Source organism: Brugia malayi (genome assembly GCF_000002995.4).
Source record: "Brugia malayi strain FR3 genome assembly, contig: Bm_v4_ChrX_scaffold_001, whole genome shotgun sequence".
Classification (NCBI taxonomy): domain Eukaryota; kingdom Metazoa; phylum Nematoda; class Chromadorea; order Rhabditida; family Onchocercidae; genus Brugia; species Brugia malayi.
The window spans coordinates 13,446,116-13,469,846 of record NW_025062479.1 but is presented as its reverse complement, the minus strand read 5'-3'; the positions used below and the strand labels follow the sequence as shown (position 1 = coordinate 13,469,846).

At 23.5% G+C, this 23,731-nt stretch overlaps 3 protein-coding genes and 1 non-coding gene across 4 annotated transcripts; all 4 read left to right on the top strand.

Annotated features, from left to right (window-relative positions):
* Nucleotides 1-1,081: 1,081 nt before the first annotated feature.
* Bma-tbc-19 (TBC domain containing protein) lies at nt 1,082-18,487 on the top strand (the record flags this gene model as incomplete). Its single annotated transcript, XM_043074735.1, has 26 exons — nt 1,082-1,149; nt 1,800-1,922; nt 3,334-3,472; nt 3,885-3,955; nt 4,311-4,500; nt 5,360-5,521; nt 5,791-5,880; nt 6,455-6,658; nt 7,074-7,205; nt 8,539-8,718; nt 9,236-9,370; nt 9,860-10,015; nt 10,524-10,627; nt 10,824-10,929; nt 12,167-12,303; nt 12,767-12,964; nt 13,352-13,461; nt 14,065-14,214; nt 14,411-14,501; nt 14,677-14,747; nt 15,488-15,688; nt 16,404-16,571; nt 16,870-16,915; nt 17,082-17,156; nt 17,702-17,786; nt 18,383-18,487. The coding sequence occupies 26 exons, from the start codon at nt 1,082-1,084 to the stop codon at nt 18,485-18,487; spliced, it is 3,297 nt and encodes a 1,098-aa protein (XP_042930669.1).
* Bma-mir-5366 lies at nt 8,223-8,329 on the top strand. The gene has a single exon (XR_006228144.1). It is a non-coding gene; the product is annotated as a pre-microRNA Bma-mir-5366 (primary transcript).
* A 984-nt stretch (nt 18,488-19,471) lies between the features above and the next one.
* Bma-rpb-12 (Uncharacterized protein) lies at nt 19,472-20,388 on the top strand (the record flags this gene model as incomplete). Its single annotated transcript, XM_043074734.1, has 3 exons — nt 19,472-19,547; nt 19,740-19,832; nt 20,366-20,388. The coding sequence occupies 3 exons, from the start codon at nt 19,472-19,474 to the stop codon at nt 20,386-20,388; spliced, it is 192 nt and encodes a 63-aa protein (XP_042930668.1).
* A 276-nt stretch (nt 20,389-20,664) lies between these two features.
* On the top strand, nt 20,665-23,591 carry Bm14820 (Uncharacterized protein; the record flags this gene model as incomplete). The annotated part of the gene is made up of 7 exons (XM_043074733.1): nt 20,665-20,714; nt 21,204-21,369; nt 21,637-21,786; nt 22,380-22,442; nt 22,625-22,720; nt 23,059-23,205; nt 23,484-23,591. The coding sequence occupies 7 exons, from the start codon at nt 20,665-20,667 to the stop codon at nt 23,589-23,591; spliced, it is 780 nt and encodes a 259-aa protein (XP_042930667.1).
* Between the last annotated feature and the right edge of the window lie 140 nt (nt 23,592-23,731).

Here is a 23,731-nt window from a genome sequence, read left to right as displayed (position 1 = left end):
AATGAAATCATTTAATTGTTGGAAACATCTTAATTTCTAGAATTTCATATCGAAAATAGACGAGTAGTATAGATTAACTAAATAAATTAATTTTTAGCATTTGCAAATTTCAAAAAATAATTTGTGAAGAAAAAACTTTATAATAAAATTGTGCATTTAACATTGTACCTATCACTATATTTACCATTATATCACTACCATTATAGTTATTATATTTACCGTCATATCATTATATCACTAATCATTATGCTTATCATCATATCACTATACTTGTCATATTTATCATTATCTCATTTTATTTATCATTGTATTACTAATATTTATCATTACATCACTGTGTTCATTATTATAGTTATTATTACATCACTATACTTACCATTATATCACTACACTTATCATCACATTTATCACTAATAATTGCAGCCACCATTATATTATCATACTTGTCACTGTATTTATCGTTATATTACAGCAATGCAATTTTCAAATAAGAAATTTTGTTAATATAAACAAAAAAACCTAAAGCATTGATTAATGTAAATATGTGGTATACTTTTAAGCTTTTGTTGCGCATAGCATGCTAATTATATGTGAATGAAATGAAAATAGATAACTAATTTTGACAAATAAACAAAACAAAAAAAAAGGAATTTTGTCTTTTCTAACAAATTTTTCTTATTAAACAAATAATTTGCCGGAAAAATTGCTTGGCTATGATGGAAGAGGTGACAAATGGATCATTGAATGGATTAATGGACAACCATTTGACAAGTGTAACTGTGAAATTGAAAATATTTCTGTTAATAGCAGGTGCTTTTAAGAAGAAAAAAGGACTTTTTTTTTCTTTGTTAGTAATAAATTTGAAATGAACAAGAAAGATTTTTAAATAAACTGAAAATTGAAATGAAACGCAGTGCAATTTGAAAAAGTTTTAATAATTTAAAAAAAAATATTTTTATCAAAAAATTACAAAATAAAATAAGAAAATACGCAAATTTTAAATTTCCAACTTTTTTTTTAAAATTTTATGTTTTAAATAAATGAAATATTTTTTTATAGCATCAGTACAAATGGCGAAAGTATGCGAGTTTCTGAAATTACAACACACGATGTTGATAATGAAATATTATCATCATATGATAATGAATAGTAAGGATTTGTTAATAATTGTTTTTAATTTAATAATCATAATAAAATTTATTTTCCAATAATAATAATGATTTGAATTTAATTATAATCCTAAAAATAAATTTAAAAAAGAAAGAAAATGTTAGAAAATTCTAAACAAAATAAGATCAATAATTTCTGTCGTTTTTTTGCACATATTTTTATTTGTTAACTTATTAATTTAATTGATGAATTAGTCAGTTCATTGATATGCTAAACAAATAAACAGCTAGACTTTTCTTTTCTTTTGAAAAAAAAAAAAGACAACTATTAATGATGGTAATTTTTGTATTTCACTACAAGCAAGACCATTTTCCAAAAATTATCAATTTTTGTACTTATTTCATATTTACTTATTAGTTATTAAGTTTAACTTAACTTATTATTTACATTCCTATCTTTGCGCTGTTTGTATTTCAATATAAGTTATTACACATTCACTTATGATTTATTTAATTTAACACATTTATTTACTATTTAGTTTATTTAGTTTTGCACATTCACTAATTGCTCATATTTCTACTCAATTATTATTTATACTTTAGCACCAGTTTATTACATATTTACATGTTATTTATCTAATTTTATTCGCATTATTATTTGCATTTTAATAATTACTAAAATAATTTCAGCTATCAACAAAATGAATTAAATTGGCTGCGAGCAATCACAAATAGGCAGAAAGCAAAAATTGAAGAACTTAACGAAGGAAGGAAAATGCTATCCATTGAACTTGCACAACTCAAAGATATCATGTTAGTTGACATTTACTCAGCTAATAATTCTTATACAATGGTTCTGTCCACTACTTATTAAAAGTTTCATTATCTTTAATTACATTTTTCCTCATTTTTTTCTTCTTTTTTTTGCACTCTTCCATTTCTTCGAAACTTTTTACTTATTTCATTTCAAATTTCAGGAAAGGCAAAAAAAAAAAAAAACACAATTGAAAAAGTTGATAGCATTTCGATATTTTGTCTATTAAAATATGCAAAAAATAAAAAAAAAAAAAAAACTGCCATTTTTTTATTTTAAATAAAACTTTAAAACAGGAAAAAATAATTGAATTTAATTATTTAAAAATCAAAATTTTTCTTTTCAATAATGTAATGTTTTTCTTCAAATTTAATTTTCGTCTTTTCTATCAACTTTTCCTATTGTATTTATTCTCATACTTTTTTAAATAGTAATAAACAAACACAAGAAAAAAAAAGTAGAAAAATTTGGAAAAGAAACAATTTTTTATTTCGCTTTACTTTGCTTTACATTTTATTTTCTTTTTTTTTTTTTTTGTTAAACAGACAAACAAATAAACAAAACCAAAAAAAAAAGACTGCAAAAAAGATTGTTTTTGTTAAAATATTAAATGAAATTTTTTTTTCGAAATGTTACAACAACAAATTTAACCACCGAACAAACATTTTCGTTGGCAAATCGAAATAAATTTTTGAACAGTGAAGTGATCCGATTGTTGAAACGATGTGCTGCACAACAGAAGCAAACATTTAAATTTAAGCAGTATGTATTAGCAATTGCATATTTCATCTTGATATTCATCATAATTTTAATTTCTGAAATAACTGATGATTTCATTATAAAATTATCAATAATTTGTTTTGAGAATTTTATTTTGGCAACAAGCATTTAGCGTAAATTATAGCTTTTTATTTATTTAGTTTATTTATTTTTGTCTTTTTTGTTTCTACCGTATTTTATGCATTGTTAGTTTTCTTTTTTTTTTTTTTTTTTTTGTTCTCTTTTTTTATCAAAATGATTATATTTGACTAAAATATCTTTAAACTGAACGTTCTATTAACTTGATATTTCTTTTTTCTCTATGAATTGATAAATTTACCAAAAAACTTCAATTAAACTTTATTCTCAGCAGTAACTGCACGTTTTTATTTTGAAATTAATGACAATTGAAAATTTTATTTTAAAAAACTGTTATATGGATTTACACTGTACCTTAATTACTGATAAGATTATTTCGTTGAAGTAATTTTAATAAAAGCTTGTTTATTTCATTGTAACATTGAATTTAGTATTGTACAAAATTTAATTTTATGACTATCCCGTTAAGATTATTGGAATGTAATCGAAAAAATTTATCAAAAAATTGACGAATTAATTTCAATTTCAATTTAATTATTATGTTTTTGTCAGATTAAATGAAATGCTAATGGAAGATTTGAATAATTTGAAACGAGAGTATGTATTTTTGCTACAAAGTTGTATTAAAATTTCGCTTGATGAGCAGCAATCTATTGATGCGCTTCAAGTCAAATTGCTTGGTAGTCATATTGTAAGTTTTAATTCATTTTTATCAAATTGTTTACAGCGAATTTTTAATACAAGATTAAAATATCGATAGAATTGCTTACCATATTTATTTTGTATCTTAAAAAGCTCTTTGAGTGGAAAATAACTTCTTTTTTGTTAACATATATATATATATATATATATATATATATATATATATATATATATATATATATATATTTTAATTTTATAATTTCGTTTTTTTGTTCAAAGAATAACGCAGAAAGTAAATATGAAAAAAAAGTTCTTCGTAATAAAATTTTTTAATACAAATATTTTTGCAGCAAATACCAAATAAATTAAAACTGTTTACTTTTTATTGATTAACTTTTTTTTAATTTTAATATTATAATGATAATTTAATTTTTCTTTTCCTTCGTTTTTTTTCTAACTAGCATAAAAAACGTGTGATAAATTTATTGAATGAAGCACGAGCAGTTGATCCAACATTACCAACTTTTGAAAGGTATTTGTAATTCTTTTTATTTTATTTATTTTACTCATTTTCATTTGTTACATTTTTTACAGAGTAAAATTTTTTAATTCATTATTCAATTTTATTTTTCAGTATTATTTTTATTTATCAATGTTCTTTTAAATTTATTCAGCAAAATTTATTCAATGAATTTTTTTTTTTAATTTCATTGAATATTATAAAAACTACAAGAGAAATAAAAATGAAATGAGAAAAAAGGAAGCAAAAAATTAAATTTAACGTTATTAGTAATTTCTTTTCTTTTGTTGCTAGTTATATATATATTTATGTCTTTATCATATATTTTCTCTTTTTTTTTTATTTATTTTAATTTTCTTTTTTAAAGTTTAACATTATTTGGCAATTATTTGGATATCTTTGGATTTCAACGATCATTCGCTGATGAAGAATTAGCATTGCATTATATTTGTACACAGTTATATGCGCTTTATTTGGAATGCACATCTGCACACTTGCAACATCGTATTGCATGGAAACGATACTTGTACAATTGTAATTACCAACTTTGCAATAAGGTAAAATTAACTAATTGATAACAAGAAGTTATATTAGATTACAAAATAAGTAATGGTAGTAATATCAAAGAAATATTTTGTGATAATTGTATTAAAAAAAGTTGATGATATAGGATAGTATCAAAAAAAAGTTCAGGATAATTATTTGACAGCGATGATTGTTTATTGATAAAGTTGAGTTTTTTAGAATTGTTTAAACAGTTAACTAATAATTAATTATGTTAATCAGCAATTTCGAAACTTTTATAACTTGTGGTAAAGTCAAAAAAGAATGCACGGAATAATGATTTGATAATAATGTAAGAAAGTGTATGTTAGTACGATAATTATTTGATGATAACGTTGCAGAAATTGATAAATTTATCAATTATTTAGTGATTATGTTGAATAATTTTGATGGAAAAAAAATATTTATTCAACAATGATGTTGGATAATTTCGGGGAAAAATTATTTAAACTTTATGATAATATCAAAAATTTATGGAATAATCTGACAATAATATGTAGATGTATAGTAATATATAATGATTACTTAATAACAGTATCAAAATTGACAATTTGTTTAGCAGCTGCATTTTGATAAAAATAAATAGTCATTAAATATTTTGTGTAGAGTAATCAGTTTTAAAAAAATCATAGTAATAACAAAGAAAAAATATGTAAATTTTGTATTGAAAGAAAAGAAATTATTGATAGAATATTAATTAATACAAAAAAAAAATTATTGTTTAATATACTAAACATATATTTGCAGGAAAAAAAAACGAATGATATGAATTTATTATTAACATTGGAATGTTGAAATTTAAAATTTAAAACCTTAATTTCAAAAATTTTCCAATTTAAAATGATCATACAGAGTGAAATACGTATGCTTATTCGAACTGGTGTACCAGGTGATTTAAGACCAAGCATTTGGAAATTACTCATTCATCAACAAATTGCTGATATTAAAAAAAAATTTGGCAAATATTACTTTCGTGATTTATGTAATACACGTGGATCACTTGATGAAACAGAGGTATTACGCCTTTTTTTCTTTTTTTCCTTTTTTTTGAATTTTATTTATTTTTTGAAAATCACTTTTTTCTGATTTTTTACACATTGAATATTAATGATAGTTTAGTTTTAAATTAAAATAAATGAATTTTCAAATAAATATTTAATAAATTAAAATAAATATATAATGTCAAATTTATTCTTTGATCAAAAATTGTGCACATTTTTTGTTCGTTTTTATCTGTCACTTTTTCTTCCTTTATCTTTGTTCACTTGAAATTTTTTTTTTAGTACAGAGATAACCATCAAAAACAAATAACGCTTGATTTATTGCGCACATTACCTGGTAATATACATTTCATGTCACCAACATGTAAAGGGGTTAGCTTTTCTTTTATTTAAAAAAAAAAAGCTAACTCAAAGTTTTTTTTATTTAATGAACAAAAGAAAAAACTTAATTTTTTTATTAAATACTTTTTAAAGATTTGTGCCAGTTTCATCAGTGCAATAAATAAATGAAATGGTAGAATTTATTTTATTACATTTTCTTATACTACATATGTTAAAGTACAAATATAATATCTGATTAAAAATTAATAATATTACCGTCTATTTCCTTTTTCTTTAATAAAAATTTGACATTAATTTATTTTAGATACTTTGTAAAATAACAAAATTTGAAATCAAAAAAAAATTTTTTTGCTATGATTTTATTAAAAATTAATAATTTTAACATTCAAAAATTTGAAGTTTTGAAACACTTTAATAAACAATCGTTAATTTTGGCAAAAAAAAAAATTAAAATTTTAAACCAAAGTTTTTTTATGAATTTATTGAGCATTTATTAATTTTACAAATTTGAACTTTTGGAGAACTAAAATTTTGAATCAAATCTTTCTTTTTGCTGCAATTTTATTAAATAATTATTAATTTTGATGAATTTTTAACTTTTCAGATTCAACAATTAGAGCAAGTATTGCGTGCATTCTGTTTACATAATCCAATAATTGGTTATTGTCAGGGAATGAACTTTATTGCCGGAACAGCAATGCTTTTTCTTGGTGTCGAAGATACATTCTGGTTTTTAGTTGCTGTTACGGAAAAATATTTTGATAAATCATATTTTGATTATGCATTAACCGGTGCACAAGCTGATCAAGTAATCAGCATGTTTATGATAATTGATGTGATAATATTGGAATAGCTTTGAAAATGAAATTGAAGTTGTTCATTTGTGGTATAAAAAAATTTACTAATTCAAATTAAATGAATTTGAAAGCAATTAAAAATTTAATTTCTTTTTTTAGATAATAAAATTTGTACAGAAACATAAAAATAGCATATTTCTTCGTTTATAAAATAAAAGCAGATATTTCTATTTACCTCTTTTTTTTATTATTTTTTTTTTCTTCCTTTTTGTTTGCTATGAAATTTGTTTGGAAGAAGTTTTTTCCATTTGCAAAATGTTGCAAAATAAATTAATGCATTTTTAATTAATTTAAATACAAAGGAAAAAATTTTTTTAGCTTTTTTTTTTAATTTTTTAAAAATTTAAATAATTTAATATTGCATAGGAGGTACTAAAGGAATTGGTTGCAAGAAGATTACCACGATTAGCTGCACATTTGGAACAATATGGCATCGATTTAGCTACGGTAACACTAAATTGGTTTTTGGCGCTATTTTATGACGCTGTACCTTTTCAGGTATTTTATTGCTTCTAAATAAATAAATTTTTTTAAAATAAAATTTATATATAATAAGGATAAGGATGGTATTTCTTTTTCATTTATAAAATGAATATAAAAATTTTCATTTCTTTTCTTTTTGTTCTCCTTTTTTCCTTTTCTTTTTTTTTGTTTGCTATAAAATTTGTTTGAAAAAAAAAATTTTTGCAGAATATCATTAATTAATACATTTTTTAAATTAATTCAATTGCAAAAAAGATTTTTTTTTAAATATATGATATGAAAATTTGTGACATTTTGAAATGAAGATAAAAATTTAACGCAATGATTTGGCATACTTTTCAATAAAAGTTATAAATTAATTCATATGCTAATTTATGATCCTATTCAACAATCTATCTACTTCATTTCAATTCTATCCTGGAATTTGTTACAGTCAACAAAATATGTGAAACATTTCGCATATCTATATGAAAAGAGAGAAGGGAGAGAGAGAGAGAGGAGTGAAGAGATAGGGAAATTTTTCGATTTATCAAATTATTCATTTGCATATCAAAATTAATCAACCAAAATATTTCCTACATCTTTCATCTAAACATTTCATTCAATCATTGTTGCCTTCTATGACAGTGAAATGATGTCTGATGTCAAATGTTTTCACTCATCAAATTAATATTGGAATGATAAATTTTATTCCTAAAAAAATATATATATAAATATATCAATAAATTTTTGGTTTAAAAATTTCTGCTATTTTTTTTTTTTTTTTAATTTTTACCATTTCCAAATTGTGCGACTAATTTTTTGGACTTATTTTTAATAACTTTTTTTTCGTATTCTTATGTAATCTAATTTTGATCATTTTTTTTTTTTTTTTTTTTCTTCAAATGGTATGGCTATTTTCTTAACATTTTTACATCCAATTTAAGTAAATATATAGAAGAAAAAAGAAAAAGAGAAAGTACACTGGTATTAGTTTTATTTGCTATTTTTAATAAATTAATAAAAAAAAAATTTCCCCAAATGGAAGAATATTTATAAAATAGCCATAAGCCCGTAAATGCACTATGTTGCTAATTATGTGCGTTTGGAAATTAGCAGCACGGCGCATTTGCGCGCAATCTGGCAATGCCTATTAATACTATTCCACTGTTTGTTATACCACCTGCAACATTCATTGCAAATACAAATAAAAGTTTAAAAATTTTTTATGGAGTTTTTTTTTTCCTTTTTTTTAATGAAAAGAAATGATAATAATAATAGTATAATAATTTTCATCGGTTACTTAGTAATAGTAATGAACAATAATAACAATAAATAATGATAATTTTTGTTTGCTTCTTTTTTATAGACAATGATCCGAATTTGGGATTGTTTCCTTTTGGATGGTACAAAAGTGCTTTTTCGATTTGCTCTTGCAATTTTATCCATTCATGAAAAGGAAGTACTTCAACGAAATGATACCATATCAGTTATCAAAATTCTAAAAGCATCCGTTCGTTTAACATACGATTACGAAGGATTATTTAATGTTAGTAATATGCTATAAAAAAAATAATATAACTAATAAAAAAAAGAAAATGAGCTTAAAAAAGGAATGCTATTTGATGAAAATAAATATTATACAATGATATGTGATAAGATGTCAAATGTTTAATTTTTTTCACTAATGTAAAATGTGTTAAAATGATATCTGAAATATGTGGAATGTATTTAGTATTTTTTATTTAAATTGAAACAGACATTTCAATTTGTTTGTTCGTTTTATTTTTTTTTTTTAAAAGAAAATGAAAAAAAAATCTTATTTTAAAAATCTTATCTTACTTTTTAAAAAGAAAATGAAAAAAAAGCTTTTAAACATTTTGCAAAAAAAAGAGATTAATTTAAAGAAGAGAGAAAAAAAATGAAAAGTATAAATCATATAAGTGGTAATAATTTATCGGCCAAGTAGTAAATATGTAAGAGGGAAAAAAGAAAGGAATAAAAGATTCAATATTAAAATATTTTTTAAAATATACTGAAGATAAAAAATAATAAAAAAATTTTAGTTAGCATTCGACACGATGCAATCATTTCCATCACGTTCTGAAATTGAGCATAAACAAAAGTGGTATTTAGATTTACTACGTGAACGATTAAATCGTAAAGAACAATTAAGAAAAGTATTTACATCTTTATCATTGGTAAATTTTTTTTTTTTTGAATAATTCTACCGAGAAGAAAATTGAATTAAAAAATATAAAGGTACATCAGATGAAAGAATTTTATGCTTTAACACTGTTTTATACTAAAATCATAAGTTATAGTTATGTCAAATATTAGCAACAATGCATGCAAATGAATCATTATAAAATAAAAAATTCGACAGAAAAAGTGAAAAAGGTTTTAAAAACTGAAGAGGTAAATTTTATGAAGACAAATATTAAAATTCTATAAATGTCTCAAAATTTTGATAGAAAAAAGTGAATAAAAGAAAATGAAAAAATTCAAGTTTATAAAAAAGTAAGTATTAATGAACAGTTTGTGAACTATTAGAAATACAAACTATATAATTATTAAACATATAAACAAACAAATTAATTAACTAATTAATCGATTAAGCTAATACTTGTAATTTAGATGAATAAATTAAATAAATGAAATGAAAAAAGAGATGAATTGTATTTTGTTAGCAGGAAAGATCACGATTTCCAACAATTGAAGTTGTAACATTTAGTAAGGATCGTGAAGATACAGGTTTCATTTGTGCAGGTCATCAAACAAAAGGTATTATTATTCGTTTCAATCTTACTGATAAAATTTCAACCATGGATAAACTTGATATTGAAGTAAGTTACTTTCGATTTTTCACTTTTTTTAAAGTTAATAATGGTTTAAATAATAAATTTATTGCAATTAGACGCATATTTTAAACTTATTCTGTTTCTTTTCTCTTTCTCTTTTTTTCTAAAATTAAATAAAAGTTAAGACAATTTCTAAAAATATTTCACAAAATTGTTTCTAGATAACATTTGAAATCCTAAACAGATTAAAATCAATTAAAATAATTTGTTGTTAATCAAGAAAATAAATGAATAACATAATATTTGTCATAAATTCTACTTTTTACAAACTTTCCGTTTTTTTCGATCATTACAACACATAACATTTATGGAGTTTTGTAATACAAAAACACATTTGCTAAAATTTGCTATCTAAACTAAAGTTATTCCTAATTAGCATTCAATTAGTCCCTTTTTTTTCAAATTATATAATTGATGAGAAATTATTTCCTAATTGATTGACATTCAATCAATTTCTTCTTTTTTAAATTATATATTAAAAATAAATTTTTAGTTTGATTGCAAAATTTTTTCAATGGCATTAAGAGAAGGTGAAATTGCATATGTTTCACTATTATCTGGTTATATTGTTGCATTACAAATTAAAGATATGAAAAGGTATACTTTCAGATAATTTAATTAACAAATGTTCTTGCAATTGTAATTTAATTACTTTTTACAATTTAATTATACATTGATTGAATTAATTTTAGTCATCATAACTTACATTTTATCTATTTTATATTATTCAGTCAAAAATATTTTAATTAGCAGAGTATAATAATATTTGAAGTTATTATAATTAATTTTACAGCGAAATGTTGTGGGAATTAAAAATATCCGATATTGCGCTTAAATTATTATACAAAGATGAACTTTTATATGCAGCACTTGCCAGTGGTGTGCTTACCATTTTCGAGGTATATTTTCAATAAATTATTTATTAACACTTTGTTTTTCTCCTTCTATCAATTGATAAGCTGTCAAAACATGAAAATGATAACTATTGAATTACACAAACATATATGAAGGAAAAAACAAAATCAGAAATGAAGAAATTTGAAAAGAAATCAATTCATATCCGAAAATTCTAATAAATGTTTTTTACCTTTAATAGGTGTATTAAAATAAATATATTAATAGCTAAAAAAATTACAAAATAGATTCTCACGTCATTAAAAACAATCATGTTATTACTGTTACTATGAATAATCAAGTAGTTATTATATTGATAGTAATAAGTAAATTATGAAAAAGTAGAGTAATAGAAATATTTCATTTTATAATAATTGATAAAGTGGAAATAGTAATCACTGTGATATAACAACCATAAATAGTGACCATTCCATTGTCGATTTTTGTTTATTACCTTTCAGTTACAAATTGTTCCTACAAACATGTATCAATTGCTAATCAATGTGGAAATTTTAACTGAATGTTGAGAAACTTGTAAAATTAAAATTATTCCTAACAAATTCGATTAAATATGAGTATTTTTAACGTGTCCTTGAAGAGTTCTTGAAAAATAATTTTGAAGGTTTAAAAATCCTAATTTAAGTTTCTTTATTACTGTTAAATTTTTTATGATTGGATTGAAAATAAAGGGATGATCGCTATTTATGATAAAATATTCATACTTTTTTTTTGCTATTATTGCAAAATTTTACGCATTTTTTAAAAAACGCGAATATGATTATGGTTGGATTGAAGAAAATGCAATAAGTGTTGCCAAACAAATTTTTTTTTTCTTGATAGAAAAATTGTTAGAAACTAAACTCAAAAAAAATCAACTTTACATTCTACAATTTATTTAATGGCTGACCCTATCTGTCCATTTATTCTGTGCTTATTTCAGTTTGAAATTTGAATCCATCTCTCTTCACTTAATATAAAACTTAGCTGAAGAATAGGAAAAACGAAACCAATACAATGAGAAAAAGAAGAATCACTGTAATATGATTGAGGACAAAAATGAAGTCAGTGTGATATAATTAGGCTGAAACATAGAGCAACAGTTAGTGATCTCATAACAATGATGAATCCATATTAAAAAATAAGAATTAAATTTATAAGCAAATTATTGCTTACTGTGCTATTATTCTTTTTTTTCTTTTTTTAAAGTACATATAGTATTTTTTTATTCATAAATTATTGTAGAATGTTAACGAAATTGTACCCAATGTTATCGAAATGCTTAATTTGCCAATTAGTACAGCACCTGTTACGGAAATGAACATTGTTGATGATACTTTATGGCTTGCAACTGCATGCAAAGTGACAATTATTTGTATGAAGTAAGCTTTATAATATTTAGACTAGTAAGATTTATATTTCATTTTAAACTTTTTATTTTATATAAACGGATGACAGACACTGAATAGTTTACTATTATCTTAATGCAAAATATTAGTCTATAATATATTTACTTAATAAATATGCCAATAAATATTATTGCATTTGCGTTGTACTTGAATTTTTTTCTTTTCTATCAATAAAATGATGACAGTAAAATAAGCAGTTTTTTTTTTTTGTTTTTTTTTTTAATATTTCTTTCATCGCAATAAAAAAAAAAAAAAAAACATTTAAATAAATGTAACGCTGCATTCATTAAAAAAAATTTATTTCATCTATGGAAATATTTGTCTTTTTTTTTTTTTTTTAATTTTTAATTAATCATCTTCTAAAATATTTTCACTCATAAAAAGTATTTAATTAACTTTCAAAATATTTTATTTTTTCTAAATTATAAAATTAAAGATCGCTAACAACACTTCGTAAAATTTATGTTGCATCATCGGTATCCGTTCATAGTTCACCAATGTTTGAAAAAATACGTTGTATGTGTCCATCATCATATGGAGTTTGGATTGCGACAGCTCATTCGCAAGTGTTACAACTTTGGAAGGATGACGAATGCATTTTAATCTTAGATTTAGGAAAAGAACAATACAATAAGTCTGTTTAAAAAAATTTTTTTAAAGTGATTTAAAATCAAAATTGATAATCTCAAAAAGAAAAAAAAAAAATTAACCTATAAATTTCATTATTTTCTAGCATAAGAATAACAAATGTATTGAGAAATTTTTGTGAACCAAGAAAGAAAGAAAAAACATTATATTCATTGAATTTTTTTAACAAATAACATTTTTCAAGAACTTTTGATCTATTAATGCACAATGAAAATTAAAACTTATCTTGTATTCCTCTATGAATTGCACTCACAAGCAAAATTAGATGATTTATTACCTAATTAAAATTAAGAAAGAGAGAAAAGATAGAGAACAAATCAAATTTTATTTTTTTTTTCTTACTTTTTGGAATTTTTTCTTTTTTGTTTTATAGTGCACCTCAACGACCAACCGAAATTACATCGGTAATGTGTGTTCGAAAGCAATTATGGATTGGTACGGTGGATGGATATTTGTTAATTTATCATATCATTCATAACCAATGTCAGCAAACAACAATCACAGCAAATTCAAATATCATATCTAAGTTTGCTAATCATATCTGTTCTTTATCTTTTAGCAATTTAAAAAGAATATATATTGAAATCTTAAACGAATAATGTTGAAATTTCAAATGCCTATTCAATTTATTGCAGTTTATTATTGGAAAATTAAAAATTATTATTGAAAAAGCTAGCCATATGTCTTCCTAACCATTTCAGCAACTAAAAAATATTATTGAATTTTTAAATGGGTAATATTGAAATTTTAAATGTTTATTCAAATTGCTACAGCTGATTATTGAACAAATATTTACTAATTAATCCGTATCAGAAAAATATATTTATTAAATTTATTAGTTTGAGATTAAAAGTTTTGAAAAAAAGAATGATAACTTTGATAGTAATTATTAAAAATGAATAAGTTATTATTACTAAATTTATGAGTTTTTATGATTAATTCGTTTTTCTACTGCAAAAATAGGCATTAATCATTAATTATTTCTTCGTCCAAAATCCCTTTTTTTTTAATTTTAACTTTCTGGCTGAATAAGAAATGATAATTTTAATTGCATAATTTATTGTATGTTACAAAATATTGGAACAGTGGATACAACAACTCATCCAGCAATATTTCTTCCAAGTAAAAATGAAATGCGATATGATGAATCAGCAATTGAAAATGCATATCGTTTCATTTCTAACATTTCACGAAAAACATTAGTGAAAATTGATCGAAATACTCGAAAATATAGCGGTAAATTTTAGTTTATTAATGATAATAAATTCTATCAATTATTCAAAATTAGAAATGAAAAGAAAAACAATTGAACACTAATTTCATTATATATATATATAATTATCAGAAGTTAGTAATTAGAAATTAAAAAAACGATATATACTTAATATAATTTGTTGAAAAAGTTTTTTTTTTTTTATTAAAAAAAGTGCAGTTTTTCGGAAAATATCTCTTGAAACAACAGCATTAACAACACCAATGTTATCAAGAAGAAAAGAGATAAAATCGAATCAAATCAATCAGAAGTAATATTTTTTTGTTTTTTTTCGTAAAAATTAGAAAACACTTTTTCTGTAAAAAAAGTAAAGAAAAAAAGAAAAATGTAAGATTGAAATGATTGAAAGTACAAAAACTCTTCCATTAGAAATCAAAACAAAAAAAATGCATAATTTGAGTAATTCTTTTTTTTTTTTAATTCAGACCAATGGCAACAATTAAATCTTCATTAAATTCTTCATCAGATACAGTTTACAATGAACCATTATCAAAAGGTTTATGTTATTTTATTTCGCCAATTTTTAGCAATCTTTTCATTTTTTATAAAAAAAAAAGTTTGTTTATTTTACAGAGGTTTTTAGTTTTTCAGAAGAAAAAAGCTATCAAGTTTATTTTGATTTTATCATATCATATACCATTTTGTCATCCTTCATAATATCAATTCTGTTCCAGAACCTCATTAATATCTTTTAAGTCATATTACTGATGATTTTTAAAAAACATTTCAACATTAGTTTCTGGTTGTTATTTGAATTTTAAAATTGAAGATGCAAAAACTTTTTCATTAAAAATCAAAATACAAAACCACATAATTTGTGCATTTTTTTTTTTTTTTTTTTTTTTTTGTAAATTCAGGCCAATGATATAACTCTAAAAGATTATCCTTGCAAAATGGAAAAAAAGAGTTATGTAATATATAAAAGTTAAACAACTTCTAAAATATAGCATTTTTATCATTGTGATTTTATTCTGTAAAAATGTGTTTCACTACTTCTATCACTTAAATTAGCAAATTCATTAACAGTTAATATATTCACTATTAATTATTATGTCTTAAATCTTTTGTCGATCTCTCTTAATTCCTGATTTGATTTTTTTTTTTTGCATTAATAATTAAATTCCATTTCCATGCTCATCTATTATTGACCGTGCATTCTTGTTCTTATTTCATATAATTTATTTTTTTAATATCAAAATATTAAATTTTGATAATGATATAAAAAATGTATTTTAGTTCCGATGCGGAAGCGTTCATCATTCCTTCTTCGATCATCCATGACGAAAAATAATCATAAAAGTGCTGCAAAACATTGGTGGATAGCAAATGAAAAAAAAAGCAAAAATTTGGATGTTGGATTAGCATCATCGTCAATTTCGCATCATTCATTGGAATATGATGATTTATTTGAGATTTATTCAAAGCAAGACAAACAAGGTTTTCCTTATTGTTTGTTTTATTTTAAATAAAAATTTCATAAGAAAAAAATTATACAATAATAACTTCTGTAATTAGACCAACAGTTGCAGTGTTAATAAACAATCATTCTAACCTATTTTTAATTTTAATTTATGAATTACACCTTTGTTATTTACGAAACCAAAGCAGATTATAATATTACTCTCAAATTCTCAAACTACCAAATTGCTTAACCAAATTGTTAACCAAATTGCTAAATTAACAAATAATTCAAATGACTTATACATATATATATATATATATATATATATATGTGAAGTAATTTATTATTGATAATAGGAAATAATATGGAGAAAACATTAGTGTTTTGACTTTAATAACTTGATGTTTATTTTTTGTTTAAAAATTTACTCAATAATTTATTCGATTTTATAATGTCAAAAAAAATTAATGGAAACATTAAAATTAATTATAATTAGATCATAAACAATAAAATATTTTTTCTTTCATGTTTTGTCACTATTAACTATCATCGTTAAATAGTAGAACATCATTTGTACAAAATAGTTAATAACTTATTATAAAATACTAATTAAGTAAAATAAATATTTCATTTAAGACACTAATATTAGTTTTAATTGCAATTTCAAAAATTATTATTTAACGAATAAATATTTTAATAAAAAGTAGTTAAATTTTCGCTCAAATCTTTGAAATTTTACTTTTATTTTAGGCTATAAAAGTGGAAAAGTTAAAAAGTCGTCAAATTTGCACAACTTATTGAAAGTGCAATCTGCAGCAGATAGTACAAATGATTTTTCCAGCGAAATGTTCAAGCTCAGAAGGAAAGATTTAGAATTTGATGAATTTATTCCACAAAAAGAATCCAATTCATTAGAAAGTATTTCTTTAACGTTACTTTAACTGACATCCAATATTATTTGCAAATGGTTCAGTTTTTAAATAAGTATTTTAGTCCACTTAAGTAATAAATTTAATATTTTCGTGTTCATTTACTGAAACATATAATTTGATGCAATATCTGCTCTGCTTTTGCTTACATTATTTTGTTTCTTTCTTTTCCATGGTTATAGCTTTGTAAATTTCATTTCATTTTTATAAATTCTAATCAAAAAATTTTAGGAAACTAGAGCTATGGTAAAATTTGATAAAATTATTGGATTTTGATCATTTTACAGGTGATAGAAAACGCGGAAAAGTGCAAGGAACTGATGAAACTAAAAGGTATGGGAAATAAACTAATTTATTAAATTTTTAATCCAATTGAAATTATTGGATTTATCAAAGCCCTATTTTTTTGTAAATAAAGTTGTGAAATTTCGATGGGTAAACAATTCTAACTATTCAATAAATATGTTAATACATCATGACTGATATTATTTAATTTCAGGTCAAAGATAACTTTAGTACTTGAAATGAAATTGAAAATATCAGATAAACAGGTCAGATGTAGTGCACATACCAGGTAAACATCTTTTTCTCATTGCTAATTTATAATTTTATTTGTTAAGTACTACTGCATCTAATCGCTGTACCATATTTCATCTGTTTATTAATGCCATAAAAAAAAATCTTTATTATAATATTTTTTATTTTCTTAGACTGTTGTCAAAAAAATAAGAAAAAATTAAGACTGTAATCAGTAATACAAAAAAAAATTTAAAAAAAAAAAAAAAAAAACGAAATCAAATATAGCATTAGAATGACACTAGCAAGAACATGAAGTAATTATTAGCTTCTAATTAAATAGAAGCGGGAAAACAATAATGTCGTAATTAGAAATTACAATCATTTTATCATTCCATAGATATTTACAAGTCATGAGCGTTTTTAATTAGTGGCTAATAATTAATTCACATTCTTACATATCAATGTCAACGGTTTATGGTGACATTGTTAATGGTTTTTGGTGAGCAACAGAAAGCGAATCAATTTTATAAGTTGTCTAATTTAGATTTTATTCTTTTTTTGTTTTTATTTAAATAATTTCATTTGAAAATCTTCACATAGAATTGGCGATGAAACAATTGTGGTGACATGTGCTGGTGATTACGGTGATATGGAATCAATACTAAAATGGACCATCGATCGAAAGGTTATTTCTTTCCAAATACTTGTATTCGTCCTAAAGTTAATAAAATTTAACTATTAAACGGAAAAATAAATGTACAATTTATTTTGAAGTTACATTTGAATGCATTTTTTATTTGAACATCTGCTATCATTTAGATAGCGTGAATTGTACAAATTCTTTGAAAGTTAAGATCATTAAAAAAAAAAAAGAAAAAATGTGAAAAAACAGAAAGTCAGAAACGGAATTTAAAAAAGGTTAAAAAAATGTGGTTTGTAATAAGTTAAGAACGAGAAAAGTGTGCGATTTTAACCTTTTCTAAAGCGCAAATGTATATTTTCTATTTTTACAAAATGACCCACATGTATCAGTTTTTCGTCATTGTATTAATTTGTTAGCTTTGCATAATTTTAAGTTTTTCTAGTTTTGCTATTTAATGAATGATTTTAATAAGTAATGAATGAAGAAAGAAAAAAAGGAAAAAGTGCATATTCAATCTTTTTAAATACATTTCAAAACTTTTTCATATCTTATACTGCAAATTTTTTATAATTTAGCTTAAATTTTAATAATTATAATTTACTTTTTAACTAACTGAATATAATTTGTAAATTTTTGAGGTAGAAGATGGGCGAGAGTTATGGGTAAATGATCCAATTGTTGATGCAACAAATTGGGATGCTAGAAGACTACAAATGATTTCAGATGTTAGCTTCGGTCATTAACGGTCAATATTGTTCATTTTACCTGTTTTTTTTTTGATTCTCCTATTTTCCGAAAAAAGCATAAATGCTAATCAAATTCAATTTATTTAATTATGAAATATTTTTGAAATTCAATTTAGCTTTACAATTAATCATCACAAAATTATGAATTGATCACCAATTTATTAATACAATGATTATTTGGCATTATTTTTATTCTTTCCTTTTTTTCTTTTCTTTTTTTTGAATATTTTAATACTTTGCTACTATTAAAGTAATGAGACAAGTAAAATATGCTTGTGCCATATTTTTTTCTGAATAATGGTTTAAATTTTAATAATTATTTAATGTGGCAAACATTTTGATTTTTCATTCTAATATGCTGCTATTAGTGCATTTAATTGTGCCTTTTGATTATGAATTGTGCTTTTTATTTGATTATTGGTTATTTAATTTTCGTTCTTACTTTGGTATAAATGAAGATAAATATTTTTTTTAAAAAAAAAACCTATTTTAATAGTTTCACTATTGCAATCACTACAAAATGCACAAATTTCCATAATTAATGCTATGCGCAAATGTGTCGCCACTAAGTATTACCACATACTTTTGATGCTTTAGAGGTGAAGGATTTCACGGAGCCACCGCATTAAAATTGAACTTCCATGAAATATGTACGCTGAATTAATAGCTTTAGTTGGGCTGTCCTTTTAATTTACAAATTGTTGAATGTTGTAGTATGGTTGTGGATTTTTGTTCCATTTTTCATTTGTATTTTTTTAGAGACATAAAATTTCTTTGAAATGAATTTTTCATAAAAAGTATTTGGAATGATTTATTTTACACATTTGTTTGTAGGGTTAAATGTCAGAAGCAATTGATAAACAGATATTTATGCTTTGAATGTGTTGTGTTGGCTTTAACACTGGTAATTATAAAATTTTTTTCATTGTTATTGCAGATTTCTTCTCTTTTGTTATTTCGTTTTCAGAAAATAATTTAGTAATGGAAGGCAGTTCAACTCCAACTCCAAGTGCTGGTGGGTCAGCAAAGACTAATAGCATGATCTACATTTGTGGAGGTTAGTACATAGATTAAATAATGATGGATTAAATCAATATAATCATGAACTGATTCTTTTTTTTCTTTCTGTCGTCCATTTGATTTCAGTTTGGTCGGTATATTTTTTCCTTTTTCTTTTTTAAAGGAAGTTAAAAGTGATCATTTGATTTTTTATTTCCTAAAGTTTTTTAAACTTTGTTTTTTTTTTGAGAATGTCACAGCGAGAATGAAATCCGTCCAAAGGATGCGATCAGATGTCGAGAATGTGGTTACAGGATATTGTATAAAAAACGTTGCCGGAAGTGTAAGTTGCAGGAATTCGTTTTGCTTACAATTTAACAAAGAAAATGTTTTAAAATGTCAGTTTGCTGTTTTTTGGTTGTATTTTGTTGTGCGGACTTTTATCCGTTTTTTTCTGCTTCACAAATGATTAATCTTTTTGGCCGTAGTTGTTCTTTCGGAAAATGATATTTTATTAGGAACACGGTGTTTGATTTGAGCATCATCACACTTTACCTAAATTAGTTCTTTTCATTGTAATAGTATTTTTCAATTTCCTTTTAATCATTTAATGAAAATATCGAACTACTAATATTAATGCTGCTTTCTGGAAAATCTTTTACATAAATAAATTTTTGCATGATTTACTTCTCCTGTGACAAATAAATAGATTGAATTCGTTAGAAATTTTTAACAAAATTAACTTCCAGCCCGAAATGTATGGTGGAAAACATGAAGTCTTATATAGCTCTGACTTTGGAAATCATCTTAATGTTCTCGAGAATATTACACTTAGAGATTAATCAATGCTAAAGAATAAAAAGTTTTCTATTTCAGTGATGGTTTATGATGCACGTTGAGAAAAATGGAAACTGCAAAAATATTTTCAAATATGATATTTATTTTTGCTCATTGTACGTATTTTATGTTATATGTTTATATGTGCTTTACATATTTACGAGTGAAACATAAAAGTTTCTATATTCAATCACTACATATTTTCAACTAACCGTTAACTAACGTAAAGTGATTTTGTTAGTTCTTGGAATATAAAAGATTTTTTTTTTTTAACACTTTCAATTTCTGAAGCTATTTAAATAGCTGTCGTAGCAAAGCAGCACAGCTAATTTTTGTTAATGATTACCTATGAGGTGGTCGGTTCCTATCTTACACTTCTGTCTCTTAAGTAAGTGCAAAAAAGGTTTACTTTTATAAATAATGATTTATGTCATTGTTTAAATTTTAGATGGATATTAATCAAATCTTAATCAGTTCAGCTTATTGATTTTCGGTAAGTTAAGGAAATTGATAAATTAAAAAATTAATTTTGATGAAATAAATAAGTCGGCAAACAGATGGTATTTACTTTCAGTGGTTTTTTTTTTGTCTGAAAGTTTTCAATGTTAAAGCATTTTTATTTTGATAAAAAAGAAAAAAAAATTTCCATGCAACATAAATTATTGTTGATAAATCACACAAAATAATCATATAATTAATCAATGATCATAAAATATAATACAACTCAAATACAATCGTGTTTTTTAATTTCGTTTTTCAAAGCTGCTACTACTTTTAGGATTTAATTATCTATACATTAGTTATCACTTCGTTTTGAAGTAGTCGAAACTTCATACGGTTTTTCTTTAAGTTTCTAGTCAGTAATAATTTTACGCAGATTTTTTCATCGATTGATCAGTCCGATTAATACTGATAGCATTCGGTTCAACATTCAAGTGATGATTGCTACCTTATCAGTGATAATTATAACTTTGTTACTGTTGTTACCGCTATGCGCATGTAAAAAGAAAGCAAAGTTCGGGAAATTTATAGACGATCCGAAAGTTTTCTTTTTCTTTAATTGGAAAGTTAATATAATTAAGAAAAGAGAATAGTTTTAGAATTAAAGATTAGTTAAATTTTAAAACATTACAACTGGACTTAATCATAGTTCCAATTCATCAACTATTCATTTTATATTAATATTCTAGTCATTTATGAATCAATGATCTTTGTAATTGGTTTAATTATTGTCAATTTCAAAAATTTTAGAAATGTGTGTAATTTCTATGAAAATATATAATTTAACTGAAAAATAACAAGAATTACAGATAGTACCACAGAGTCGTAATATCTCAGAAAAGGAAATTCAACAAATGAAACTTGAAAATACACAATCTACGATTATTCTTAATGAATCACCAGAAAAAATGCCGCAAAAACAAATAGAAGTTGTAGCAGAAATTCAAAAACAAACACCTGTAAATCGTAAAATCTTAATAAATTAACGTCCTAATCGATTATAAAAACTTACTAAATTATAAAATATACACATGAACTTTTCAATGAAATGGAATGCTTTTAAATATCACGAAAGAAATAAAAAAGCTTACGACTGGCAAGAATATATTTAGGTTAAAACCGTTTGTGATAATGATTAAATGTTATCACTGATAAAAGTAATCATTCAATAATGACTTATCAACTGATTCCTTATACCATTTATACAATTCAATGGTTTAATAACTGGGAATAAAAAAAGGATTAAGAAAAAAGGAAAATGAAAGAATGGACAGAAATTTTTCCAAAAAAAAAAATATTATCAAAAAAGAAGCAGCAAACTCATTTGATACAACAGAAATAATCCTACATTTAAAATCAAATAATTTGTTTTTCCTTTTTTTCAATGGAAATAAAAAGCTAATCATTGAACGCTTTATATATATATGGTTTTAGCATCAATCTACTATGCCGTGAGCAATTTATCATTTTTAATTAACTTCTCAAAGACTAATTTACCATTTATTTCAAGCGCTAACCCTTCACTGAAATTTCCTATTGTTCTCTTTTTCAGAATTTGGAAATTACAAAATCCAATCAAACACAAACTGCTGAAGAAACACAGTGTTCTCAAACAGTATTATCTTCTTGCTAAATTATACAATCAGCCAAATTAATGGCATTGATAAAAATTAAATTCCTGTAATATATTAAATTTGATTTTACAAAGAATCTAAATTGAAAATAATATTAAACCCGCCATTTACTGATCAGTCAATATTATATAAAAATCAATAAACTGATTTCAATTTTCAATAGGAATCAATACAAAAAGTTGAAGAAGTTATGCAAAATGAAAAAGAAACTTGGGAAGGAAGCAAAAGTCGAGAAGTTTCATCACATGATACACTTCAGGTGCCCAGTCAAATTTGTCAAACTTTTCGAATACATTTTAAAATAAATTCCGAGCTAAAACCACGTTAAGAATAAAAATAATTTATTTGAAGGAGAAATTAGTTATTCTGAAAGATCGAATATCATAAATGTTTAATGGTTATAAATAAAATCAATCAAATAACTGTTTGTTTTTTCAATATTTCATTTACTACGATAGATATGATACCTCATCCATTATTATTATCGTTGTAATTTATACTCGTATCTTTTGTTTTTATATCGATATACTGTGATCTAACTGTGACCTTTGACTTTTCTTTTGACCTATGAATAATTCCTTCAGATCTATTTTGCAGTATGTACAACCACGAGTGAGATTTTTTAAAAGGGCAAAAGAAATCGAACAATGCGAACCAATTGATAAACAACGACATGAATATAGAACATTGATGCTTATTGATGAGGACAAAAACCTTATCACCGAGAATATCCATCCGCGAGAGGTAAATTCCAAGTCAGAGATAAGTACGGAAGTAGATTTAGTCGTAATATACTTCATACATTCATTTCTATATGCCAATTGAATATGACATTGCTTTTGCGTTTTTTGCTTTCGCTTCTGTCTTTTAATCTAAGTCTATTCAAAGAAGTAATGTTTTCTTCCAGGTAGCGAAGTATAAGAGAGAGTCATTGTTTACTTTTTAATATTCATTATTTCATCCTTTATTAAAATTCGACACTCATTATTGTATTTACTTCTCAAATTAAATCCCAATTGAAGGTTCGACAACAAGATATAATCGAATGTAAAATTGAGAAATACACTATTGTTGGTTATCAAATGCCGGAGATTCTGGAAGAATATACATGCAGAGATGACGACTTCTGAATTACTATTATATTACTCCTGTTTTCTACAATTATCAGTCCCTTCATTGATAAATGTGTATCAATTTGGATAAAAATGATATCAAGTTTTCTATTTTGGATTATCATCAATCAGTGATAGATCTCTAAAAGCTAAGAAAT